General features: G+C 24.0%; 1 protein-coding gene across 2 annotated transcripts in view; it reads right to left on the reverse strand.

The window, feature by feature from the left end:
- The window catches only part of LOC117177024 (DDB1- and CUL4-associated factor 11), a 44965-nt gene extending 35311 nt beyond the window's left edge, over positions 1 to 9654 (reverse strand). Inside the window, exon 1 of one of the 2 annotated variants that reach the window (XM_033367481.1) lies at positions 9498 to 9654. In XM_033367481.1, the coding sequence (XP_033223372.1) occupies positions 9498 to 9554 (57 nt within the window). In that variant the 5' untranslated portion in view covers positions 9555 to 9654. Of the gene's footprint in view, positions 1 to 2139; positions 2594 to 9497 lie in introns of those variants that run through there. The other variant, XM_033367480.1, reaches the window with a different exon arrangement.
- Positions 9655 to 12774: the final 3120 nt, after the last annotated feature.

Raw genomic sequence — 12774 nt, forward strand, 5'->3', positions numbered from 1 at the left:
AACAGGTTTTCAAACATTACACGAGATTTCCAAAATGGTCAGTCTCTTGTAAAAGAAACACTTTATTTTTAAATTCTCTAGATTCTGTTTGGAAAATTGAAAAATAAATAGTTATTGGAAATTTTTTATTTTCCTTTAAATTATAAATTACCTATTTTTTTCTTAACTAATATGTCTCTTTTGGTTGAAAATAAAACATTTATGTTGAAAATTAGGCTTTTTTATTCGGTTTAAAATTAAAACCTTTATTGGTAGATGTTTCAAATATTTTGTTAAAAATTCGTTTATTTGGATGAATTCAACTCTTTTCAATTTAAAATTAAAATCTTTTTTGGTTGTAATATGTATAAACTATTATACTTGTCGTAGAGAATTCATCTTTCTTTGCTGAAAAATCGTCTCTTTTGGCGAATAAAATTCTTTTTGATAAAAAAAAAATTAATATCAACAATTATATTTCTTGTTAAGAATGCATCTTATTGGTCCAAAATTCAACTTCTTAGTCAAAATTTAAACTACTCTGTTAAAAATGTACTTGGTTGCTTGAAGATTCATTATTTTAGCTGAAGATTTAATTAGTTGGTTGAAAATTAATTTATTGTGGAAAATTCATATTATTATTTAATTATTATTAAACTTTTTTGTAGGAAATTCGTCTCTGTTGAAAAATATTTAATGTTTTATCGTTAGTGATAAAACTTGTTTAAATTTAACGTTTTTTGGTCGATTTAACTATTTGGTTGAAAATATGTCCTTTTTTAATGAATTCAACAATTCTTTATTCATAATAAAAATCTTTTTGGACTGAAATGTCAACGAATTTTTAACCAAAAAAATTAACAATAAACCTAAAACATGAATTTTCAAAAAAGAATATTAATTTTCTACTGAGAAAATACGAACTTTTAACAAATTACTAGAACTTTGAACTATAAAAGATTAATTTTCAATCAATAAAGTCAAAAATTTAATAAAAAAAGACAAATTTTCAACAAAAACTATAATATTTAAATTTTTAACTTAAAAAAATACTTTGTAGCCAGAAAAAAAATTTTTAATCAAAAGAGATCTTTGTCTACTAAAAAAGACAAATTTTCAGTAAACTAGTTGAATTTTCTACTAAAAAGGATATATTAAAAAAATGAAATAGTTACATTTCCAACCAAAAAGATGAATTTTCAACAAAAGATTACTTTTCTACCAAGATACTCAAATTTTCAATAAAATAAATGAATTTTTCAACGAAATAATTAAATTTTCATTTAGAAAGGTAAATTTTCAACAATAAATGGAATATATAAGTTTTTAATTTTAAAAATTAATTTTCAACAAGAAAAAAAAGAATGTTCAATCAAAAACGATAATTTTCTACTGAAGAAGATACATTTTTAATACAGATGAAATAGTCCCATTTTCAAACAAAGAACAAATTTAAAAAAAAGGTACAATTTTCGAACAAAAAGGTGAATTTTCAAATAAGAAAATTAGTTTTCTACTCAAAAGACGAATTTTAAACTAAAAAAAGCTAAAGTTTCCGCAAAAAGGAATAGCTATATTAAACAATAAATCAAAACTAATTTTCAACTAACCAGAAATAAAGTTAATTTTTCTTAAAAAAAGTATATCTATATAACCGTAAAAACAAATCAATGTAACCAATAATCAAAATTGGTCTTTTGTATTAAAAATTATTTTCCCCCTCAAACAGAAAAACTACTATGATGAGTATATAATTAAATAAAATCCTTTATACCATTTTTGTTTGAGAAGAGCAAGCAAAACAAAAGAAAGGTGTAGGTCGCGAAACAAAGGGCATTAATTTAGTTTTGAGGTTATGTTTAGCGACCTCCATCGTAAAATTGGAACTGATAAATATCCGATTGGCTAAAAAAGAAATTTGAAAGATGCTGTGAGGAAAATGTGAGAAAAAATGAAATCGTTTATTACGTACAGGTGGGACTTGAGAGAAAATTCAGGTTACGAGAATGACAGTTCTGGTTCGAGAACAACAACGATTTTTGTGTGAAGAAATGGATTGCGATCTTTTGCGTAGGAAAAATGAATTTGAAGGTTAAATGGTTCAATTTATATGTAAACTAGGATTTTTTTCGCATTATAGAATGTAAATAATTGGCAAACCTTCGTATTAGATATTGTAAGATCGCAGCAAGTCCTGGTTCTTGCGCGTAATCCATTTCAGTTCGCGAACTGCTGGCTCCCATACAGACGATTATAGTGATAAACTAATAATCCTTTGAAGCGTAAATCGTAAAATAACAATGTAACAATGAAAAAACGAGGAAAAACTATGCACCAGATATGTCTAGATTTTGGAGCGCGTCCACTCTAGTTTCTACGCACTTATCACCGCGCAATTAGAAAAGGATAAAATCCACGTTTCTTTGCATCAAAATTGAAAGATCAATTTTTTTGGATCTGAAGCAGTTATTTCAGATGAGTGAGGAAGGTAGAAAATTGAGTTCCGCTCAGCGGATAACAACAGTACGCGGATAAAAACGAACGGAACAGATGGAATCAGATGTCCGAGGGTGTTTTTGTTATCAAATTGTTATTTTTTTTTGACAGCTGGCTCCTCCCACCCCACCAAACAATCGCATATTCCATTCGGGGTTCCTCTACGCAGTTTACCAGCCACTAGGTGGCACAATCTGTCCTTATAAAAGTACCGCGAGAATTCAAATTAGATAAATGAAAATTTGGATGGATTGCAGAATAGGGGCGTCACCTGTCGCCTCTGTTTCGGCTGGGAAAATTTTTTGGCAACAAACTACTAAAATGTTTAATTGAAAGATAAATAAAGCGATTTGACAAGGCAAAATTAAAAAATTATTGTTACTTTTGTTACTATGATCATATGGGTGCCTTACTCATATGGGTGCCTTACTGCCCCCACGAGAGGTTGGAAAATGGTTTTTACAATTAAAAACATAATTTTTGTGAACTATCAAAGGGGTGTTTCGGCCGTATTTATGTTTAAAAGTACATCAACGGTGAGTTACAAATTGTAATTTCGATATCGTGACATACCCATATTTAAGACATTGTAGTAACAAAAGTAAAAATAATTTTGAACTTTTATCTGGCAAAATCACTACATTTATCGTTCAATTAAAGATTCTAATAGTTTGTTGCCGAAAAAAGCTGTCTTTCCAGACAAAAACAGGTGACGCCCTAGCTAAATTTTCAACTAATAAAGATAAATTTTGAACGAAAAATGGAATGGTAACATTTTGAATAATTTACCAAAAGTAAAATAGGTACAAAAAACAGTTTTAAAAAATAAATTTTGAACGATACAAAGAAAATTTCACTCAGAAAGATAAATTTTCGACCAAAAATGGAAAAGTTACATTTTCAACCACAAAGATAAATTTTGGAACGCGAACATTGATTTTCTACTAAGAAGAAAAACTCAAAGCCTAAAAAGAGATATTTTAAACCAAAAATGGAACGGTTAAATTTTCATTTTAACGAAAAAAAAGAAGAATTTCTAGAAAAAATAAACAAACAAATTTTTCACAAAATAGTTCAATAGTATATAACAAAAATTTATTAACAAAAAAAACAAACGATTTTTCAACAAAAGTTTAATTTTTAAACAAAACGAGAAAACATCAAACAGGAAGATTAATTTTCTAGTCAAAAATCAATCTTAAAACTAAAAAAGAGAAATTTTCAACCATAAATGGAATGGTTACATTTTTAGTTAAATAAAAATAATAAATTTAGAACGAAAAAAACTAATTTTTCACAAAATAGATTACCTTTTAACTAAAAAATAGAACTTTAACTAAAAAAAATTGTTAACTGAAAAACACCAGTTTCGAAAAAAATTTACAGTACTGAATTGTCAGTAAAAAAATTAGGTATAAAAAACGAATTTTCAACTAAAGAGTTAAATTTTCCACCTAAAAAATAAATTTTTGAATAAGAAGGTAAAAAAGAAGAATTTTCTATCAAAAAGACGGATTTTCAGCCGAAGAAAAGAATTTTCAACTAAAGACATAATTTTTTAAACCTTGATCCTGAATTTTTAACCAGAAAGATTAATATACTATATCAAACGTTAAATTTTTAATAAAATACATGGATTCTCAGAGAAATATTAAAATTTTTAAATACAAAAGACCATTTTTCAACCAAATATAGAATTTTTAAATAAATTAATAAATAAATAATTTGCCACTAGAAGAAAAACTAATCTTTAAAAAAATAGTTAAATTTTCTACCAAATATGTAGTTGAAGTTTCAACTAACGAAGAAAAACTTTTAACCAGAAATGAAAAGGGCATGTGACACAGCTAAATACCTATATTACCGACCACAGTTTTTCAGTTCACTGAATGTTTTTTTGAACCTAAGAACTTTTTTTGTAAATAAAATATCGAGCTGAAACTTTGGCAAATGTATTAGAGTACAATAAAGTACGTTTAGGTACTGCATTTTGGTAGGAAATTCATTGAAAATTATTTCATCTTTTTTCTGAACCTCAACATTTTTTGAACGTTCCAACTTTTTTTATACATAAAATATCGGTCTCAAACTTTGAGAAATGCAAGAGCCGAAAGAAAACTACGTTTAAGTACAAAGCTTAATAATCAGAGATGTAAAAAAATATATTTCAACAATAAATTCCAACGGCATCAGCCGGTAACGTTGTATACGAAAATACGAACTCTCTAGAGCCTCGTCTAGTGGCCGCCAGGTTTCGTATTTTCGTGTACAACGTTACCGGCTGATGCCGTTGGAATTGATTGTTGAAATATATTTTTTTACATCTTTTATTATTAAGCTTTGTACTTAAACGTAGTTTTCTTGTGGCTTTTGCATTTCTCAAAGTTTGAAACCGATATTTTATGTATAAAAATTTGGAACGTTCAAAAAATGTTGAGGTTCAAAAAAACATTCAGTGAACTGAAAAACTGTGGTCGGTAATATAGGTATTTAGCTGTGTCAAAGATTAATTTTCTGCTAAAAGAAAACACAAATTTAAAACTAAAAACGATTATTTTTAAATAAAATTAGAATAGTTAAATTTAATTTTATTAAAATAATGAATTTTTAACAAAAAAAAAAAAAAAGAATTTTTCAAAAAATAGTTACATTTTTAATTTAAAAAAATCATTTTGAACTAGAAAATATCAATTGCCAACAGAAAGTGGAAAAGTTGAATTCTCAGTTCCAAAAAGGAATTTTTAGCAAACAAAAACAAATGAATTTCAAACTAAGAAATATAAATTTTCATCCAAAAAGCAACGGATTCAAAAAAATATATTTCAGGTTTTAATAGAAAAGAGAAATTTACGAACAAGAAGATTAATTTTCAAAAAAAAAAAAAAATACAATTCAAAACTTAAAAATATACATTTAAAACAAAAATAGAATTTTAAACAAGAATACCTGTTTTCTACTAAGAAGATATATTTAAAACTGATAATGATAAATGTTCCACCTCAAATGGAATGTTAAAAGTTTAAGTTAATTTAAAAAAGTTAACTTTCGACAAATGTTTAAATTTCAACAAAAATTAAAAAATGTTAAACAAGAATATTGATTTTCTACTAAAATAACAAAATCAAAACTAAAGAAGGTACATTTTTAACCAAAAGTGGGATAATCGGTATGATTACATTTTCATTTGAATAAAAAGTTATCTTTTTAAAAAAATGAAACGAATTGTACTAAAAATAGTTTGATTTTAAACTAAAAAAGATTAATTTTCAACCAGAAAGGAAATTTTAAACCTAAAAGATAAAGAGTTTTCTTTTAAACAAGATTAACATTCGACTAAAAATAGATGTTTAAAACTAAAAAAGAGAAATTTTAAACCAAAAAAGGAATGGTTAGATTTTTAGCTTATTAGAAAAAGTTAACATTCAAGACAAAAAAAAACTAATTTTGATAAAAACAGTTTAATTTTCAGCTAAAGAAAAATAATTTGCAACTAAAAAGGATAAATTTTGAACAAAAGGATGAATTTTCAACTAAGAACAATAATTATTTATTAAAAAGGACGAATTGTCAACAAAATACATGCATTTTCAGATAAAAAAGATACATTTTAAAAAAAAATGGAATAATTACATTTTTAGATAATAATAATTAATTTTGAACAAAAAAAAAGCAATTGATTGAATTTGTTTTCCAGAAATTGTCTACATAGACCGAAAAAACCGTTTGTTCGTACCGAAATTTCGGTAAAAATAGCCCCTTTTCCAGCTGCCACTATTTGTATCTGAAAAATCTCTCTACTTGTGCTGAAATTTGGGTTCACGTAGCCACGGTCTTTTTTCAATTAAATTTTCTTAAATTTTAACTCATTTTATAAAGATTATTTTAGTTTAAAGTTCATCTCTTGCTTGAAAATGTAGGTATTTTGCAAAAAATGTTTTGTTTTTGTTGCAGATTAATTTGTTTAATTGAACAAAAAAATGCATGTTTTAAAATTGATATATTTTGTTGAAAATTTGTATTTTATGGTAAAAAAATAATCTGGTTGAGAATTCCTTATTACATGTTGCAAATTCAACTGTTTGGTTACAAATTAATCTATTTTGTTGAAAATGCAGCATACTTCAACTTGAGATCTTAGGAATTTAAAGTGTTTCAAATTTAATTCAATATTATACACGCATTGATTTCATTAAAAGGAATTCTTTGTTCCATCGTACAATTTTTAATCTGCATTACACAAAGAAAGGTACACAATCATAAAATGATTGTAAGTATCACAAATGAGAATTTTAAAGTGTGAGGCAAAATAATTATTTCATTTTACTCCCTTAAAATAAATTTCTGAAAAATCTTAATAGTTTTATGTACTTTACAATTATAAGATGTTGTAAATAATTTATTTGCTTATATTATCATTTTAAATCAGCGCAAATTTCAAATGAGAAAAAATGGCGCCGTTGCTGACAAACGCATGCGCAGTTCATCTGCACTTCAACGTGCACCGCATTATCTGGCGGATCCAAGATGAAGTTTTCGTTGTCTTTTGTCATTGTCCGTGGAAATGTTAGAAATTAAATTCTGTTTTGATAAACAATGTAAAGAAGACTAAATAATTTACAATTATTTGAATAAAATTAATTTTTTTTGCTTTTTTAACTAATTTTGCCGATCTGACCAGTCTTAACAGTTTTCATCAAGTAGATTTGAGGTTATGTCTGAGAGTGTGGTTCTGTATTAGCCCGCTAGGTAGCTCGTCGTGTGAAAACCCATTAATTTTATGGCGCCATAATTTCGAAAATTGTTTTCGTCGACCTGATTCTGCGCTAGTTCCTAAATTGTAGATAATTTTCTGTAATTACATTTTCAAGTAATTGCCCAATTCCAGCAATGAAGTATATTGAGCAATTTCAGTTAGATGGAAATAGTAAAATCAAACGGTTTGAAATCTGATTATCAAGTAAATATTTTTTGCTTTTACCTATTTCTGATTGATAATAAATTTTACTTTTATGAAATTGTAACAAAAATATAAATATGAACAATAAATATCAACTTATTAAAACATTAATTTAAATCAAAATTAGTGATGATATATTTTTGGTTCAAAATTCATCTCTTTTGCTAAAAATTCTACTCTTTGTTTAAAAATGTAACTGCTTTGTTAATTTTTTTTGAGTTCAAAATTAATCTTTTCAACTGAAAATTAAATACCCTATTTTCGGTTGAAAATTAATATCATTCAGTTGAAAATTCCACATTTAAATTTTTCATTTAAAACTAATTTTTTTCGATGGAAAATTCTACTACTTGATTGGAATTTAAACTCAGTTTTTAAACATTCATTTTATTGGTTAAATATTAAACTATTTTATTGAAAATTCCACATTTCTGATAAAAAATTAATCTTCTTAATTAAAAATTAGACTACTTTGTTAAAAGTCCAACTACTTCGTTAAAAATTAATTTAATTATAGTTAGAGATCCATCGCTTCGGTTAAAAACTGAACTATTTTGTTGAAAAATTTTGTTTGATAAATAATTTTTCAAACTAAAACTTAAATATTGTATTAATGGTTGAATTGATTGTGTTTTAATACTTTAATTGAATATTCATTTAATTTATTCTAAAATCGAATTTTGTATCGAAAATTAATCTTCTTAGTTAAAATTTTATGTTTCCGGATGAATTTTGTTTAGTTAAAAGTTTTTGTATTTTGTTAAAAAATATTTTTTGTTAGAAACTCGAAATTGAAATATTTGATTGAAAATCCGTTTTTTTTTTAGTTAAAAATTAATTTTTTTATCAAACTAAAAATTCATCTTTTCCATTTTCGGTCGAAAATTAATCTTCTTGAATGAAAATTTAAATCCTTTGTTGAAAGGCGATTTACTTTGTTAAAGATTAGTTTTATTATAGTTGAAGATCCGCTCTGGTTGAAACTTGAACTTTTCTTCGATATTTCATTTTTTTTGCTGATAGATATTTTTTTAAACTAAAATTTATCTATTCCATTATGGATGACTGATTTATTCCTTTTAGTTAAAAATTGAAAAGTTTGATGGAATATCAATTTAATTTGTTTAAAATTTAACTTTTTCAATTAAAAATGGTTGTATTTGGTTCCAAATTCGTATTTTTTCGTAGAAAATTGACTTTTTCATTGGACATTTAACCGTTTTTTTTTCTTAACTGAAAAATCTTTTTTTGGTTGAAAGTACAAAATTTATGTTGGAAATTTGTCTTTTTAATCTGAAAATTCATCTCTTTTGGTAAAAATTAAATATTTTTTTCTGGTAAATTGCAACTGCTTGGTTTAAAATGAAAATATTGTTTGGTTGTGGATTCAACTGTTTTGTGAAATATTCATCTTTATTGATTTAATTTAACTGTTTTCTTTGGTAATTGACATTTATTTTTTTAGTTGAAATATCAATTATTAAATTTTTTGTTAAAAAGGTATCTTTTTTTATTAAATTTGACTGTTTTTGATTTAAAATAAAAATCTTTTATAGGTTTTATAATATTATATTTTACGAATACTTTGGAATATTCATCATTTTAGTTGCGAATTAACCTATTTTGTAAAAAATTTAATTATTCGTTAAATATATAAATGTTTGTGGAAAATTTATATTTTTGCATCATTTTTTTTTGTAATATAAAATTCAAATGTCTTTTACACAATTAATTTTTGGGGTTCATAAACAATTTTGTGATTTAAATTAAATCTTTTAATCATATATATCAATAATATTTGTAATTGTTAAAACAAACTAGTTTTTTCTTGACGATCTTTACAGACATAATATCACTTTAATTATTGGAAAACTGGAATTGAAAGAATGACTCTTCGATAGTGGCATAATATTTAAAGAAAATATTTCTCTGTTTCAAAGAAATTAAAAGATCGCCACCTCATATTTTCTTAGGCTCTCACAAAGCTTATAAAAATAATTAATGAAATTATTAAAAGTATTAAAATGGACTCAAAGTAACCTCTTTTTCAAGATGATTCAACTTAACTTCTGAGTATCGGTGTTCGTACCAAATTAATTCGTAAAATCCTGTTGAACCTCATCCTGATCAAAAGGATTTCAGCCTTGAAAAGAAGAAATTATTCCAAAAACTATGGTCCTTGTTAAAAAACATTTTCGAAATAAAAAAAATCCCCCTGACATCTTGTAACACTTCCAGGGTTCATTTTCCCACTCATTTGCATATTTCTGTTTCATTCCCATCAGTCATTTATTTTTATTTTCACAGTTCGGCTTACCATTTTTGACATTTCAATTTTTTTTATCAAATCAAAAATCAAAAAGGAGATTTTTCATTTCCGATTCAGCATTAAATTTATGTTTAGAAAAACTATTTTTCGAAAAATATATAAATTTACTCATAGATAAATAAGCATTTCTCATTTTATATTTGGCTAACAAATGAAAACAAGATGGATCAGGACCAAAAATGAAATTTCACGGGTTCAAAAAAATATTTTTCTGCGATAGGAGTTTAAATGTAAAATTTTGATAAAATTATAGTAGCACACGGTATATTTTCTAAGATTTTGTTATGGATTTTACAGAAAATCTGTTATAATTTGAGAAGTTCGCTTGATATCTATTGATTTTAAATTGTATTATTGTATTATTCCACAACATTTTTCCTAATTTTCAATGAAAAACTATTAAATTAAATGAAAAAATACAAATTTTCAACCGAGATACATTTTTCAATCTATAAAGAAAAAAAAATCCCATAAAAATGTTGAGTTTTTAAATAATAAAGACGAATTTTTAAAACGGAGTTGAATTTACCACTTAAAAGTATGCAGTTTGCAACAAAATAATTGAATTTTCAAATGAAAAAGACGAGTTTTAACCAAGGAAGTCAATTTTTAAATAAAAATATCAATTTTATATTAAGAATGAAATAGCTACATTTTTAATTTAAAGAATTCTTTTTGTATAAAGAAAAAAAATTTTAAACAAAATTTGTCAAATTTTCAACAAGAAAATTTTTTTAAAATAAAATGATGAATATTCAATCAAGAAAATAAATTTTGAAATAAATACTTAAATTTTCAACTTAAAAGGTTATTTTTTTAATAGTTAAATTTCACCCAAAAAGATTTATTTTTTACCAAAAAAGATGAATTTTCAACAAAATAAATGAATTTTAGCGAAAAAAAAAATACTTATTTAATTTCCAGGTAGAGAAATAATTTTTTTTATCAAATAAAATAAATTTAAAACGAAATACTACAATTTTCGATAAAAAAAGAATGAATTTTCAACCAAAAAGATTAAATTTCTATGCAAAAATTGTTCAAAAATAAATGTATATAAATTTTTAGTTAAACAAATTAATTTTCAATAAAATAAATAATTGTCAACCAAAGAAAAATTAATTTTTAATCATTCTTTGTGTGAGAAGTTCTGTATTTTGTTGCAAATTTTTCTTTTGTGGTAAAATATTCATCTTTTTGGTGACTAATATTCCCATTTTTGGTTGAAAACGCAAATACTAGGTTGAACATGCTAATAAAAATTAAAAAATTTGCTTGGAAATTCAAGTATTTTGTTAAATGTATTCTTTTTCAGTTCAAAATTATTTGTTTTTGTTGCAATGTTATTTTGTTCTTCAAACGTTAGTTTTTTTTAGTGAAAATTAATTTTTTCAAACTAAAAAATAACTTATTTTATTTTTTGTCTAAATTTTTTTTTCATGAACATTTAAACTTTTTGTTCTAAAATTTATCTATTTTGTTGAACATTTGTCTTTATTTCTTATGAAATTCATCTTCTTGGTTGAAAATTCAACTATTTGGTTAACATTAAAAAAATTTTAATTGTACAATTTTATTAGAAAGGAGTAGAAATTGTATAATTTATAATTTAAAGCGTTTAAAATTGAACAATTTTTATTGAGTTCACAATCCCGAGATTAGTGATTAAAAGGAAATAAGATTGTTATATTTAATTAATCAATTAATTAGATTAATTAAAATTAAAACAAAATGAAATAAAACAAAAAATGTATGATTTCATTAATTTCTGCGAGATAAAATAGTAAATTAACCATTATTTTAGCCGTTCAGAGTGGCCAAAATTTGAATAAAAAATCTTTAAAATCTAATTAATCTTCACAAATGGTCAATATCGATTCCAAACGTCATAAAAAATTTTAAAATTTAATTTTTTAATTATAGTTTTGAAAATTCAACTATATCAATTTTAATTGCAAGAAATAAAATTTATGTGAGGGAAAAATGGGAAATTTAGTGTTTTACATGTAAATTCAGAACTGTGAAATTGTAACCATTTTAATTAAAGAAATTATTCAATTCCTCATAATAATGTATTTTGATTAAAAACAACACAATTTTCAACCTTTTTTCAACTGGTATAATTTTTAATAATTTATTCAGATACATTGTGCATTATTGACATTTTTCAATCAAATATTTTTCAATATTAAAGGATGACTTTTTTTTTAATTTTTCGTCTAAAAATCGCAAAAGTTCATGCTATTACTTTGAAAATTAAAAATTTTTTAAATATAATTTAAAGCATTTTAATTCGAAATTGTTTTTTATTATAAGTTGAATTTTTAATGTGCAATATTTTGAAATAATAAAAAAACAATTTAATTTAATTGATTTAATTTAATTTTTCGTTGTCATCAAACAATTTAGAATTTGTAAGTCTTAAATGATTGCATTTAAAACTACAACTGTTTCAGTTTTTTTGGTGAAGTTTTTAACTTTTTAATTCTTAATCGTTTCATTTTCAACACTCTATTTAAAATTATGGGTTCTAGAAATTTGTCAAAAAAATATTTATAAATTTTAGAATGACCATGAAGGTTTTCAATATAAAATTTCGAAATTTTGTAAGAATCAATATTGAAATATAGCTGAAATTTAAATGAGCTTGAAAGTTATTGAAAAAAAATTTAGTTTTAAGTCCTCAAATTTAAACTTATTTAAAATTGTCAATTCAAATCTGTAATTTGAAATGGAAATTATAGAAATTTTAAATGTGATAAAATAATATATTTATTTATTGGGTACCGTATGATGTAGTATAAAGTAAAATTTAAAAATAAAATAATTCAAATTTGAAGCGAAAAAATTATACAATTCCAAAGTTTGTTAAACATAAATAATTTTCAATTTGTGCAGGATCCTTAAAATTCATTAATTTTAATCCAAAGTACTGAATTTATAAATTAAAAAATTAACGATAAATCATTTAAATGAATTCGAATATTATTATTATTAAAGTCTCAGGGCGGAG

This window comes from Belonocnema kinseyi, chromosome 7 (genome assembly GCF_010883055.1).
Source record: "Belonocnema kinseyi isolate 2016_QV_RU_SX_M_011 chromosome 7, B_treatae_v1, whole genome shotgun sequence".
NCBI classification, from domain to species: domain Eukaryota; kingdom Metazoa; phylum Arthropoda; class Insecta; order Hymenoptera; family Cynipidae; genus Belonocnema; species Belonocnema kinseyi.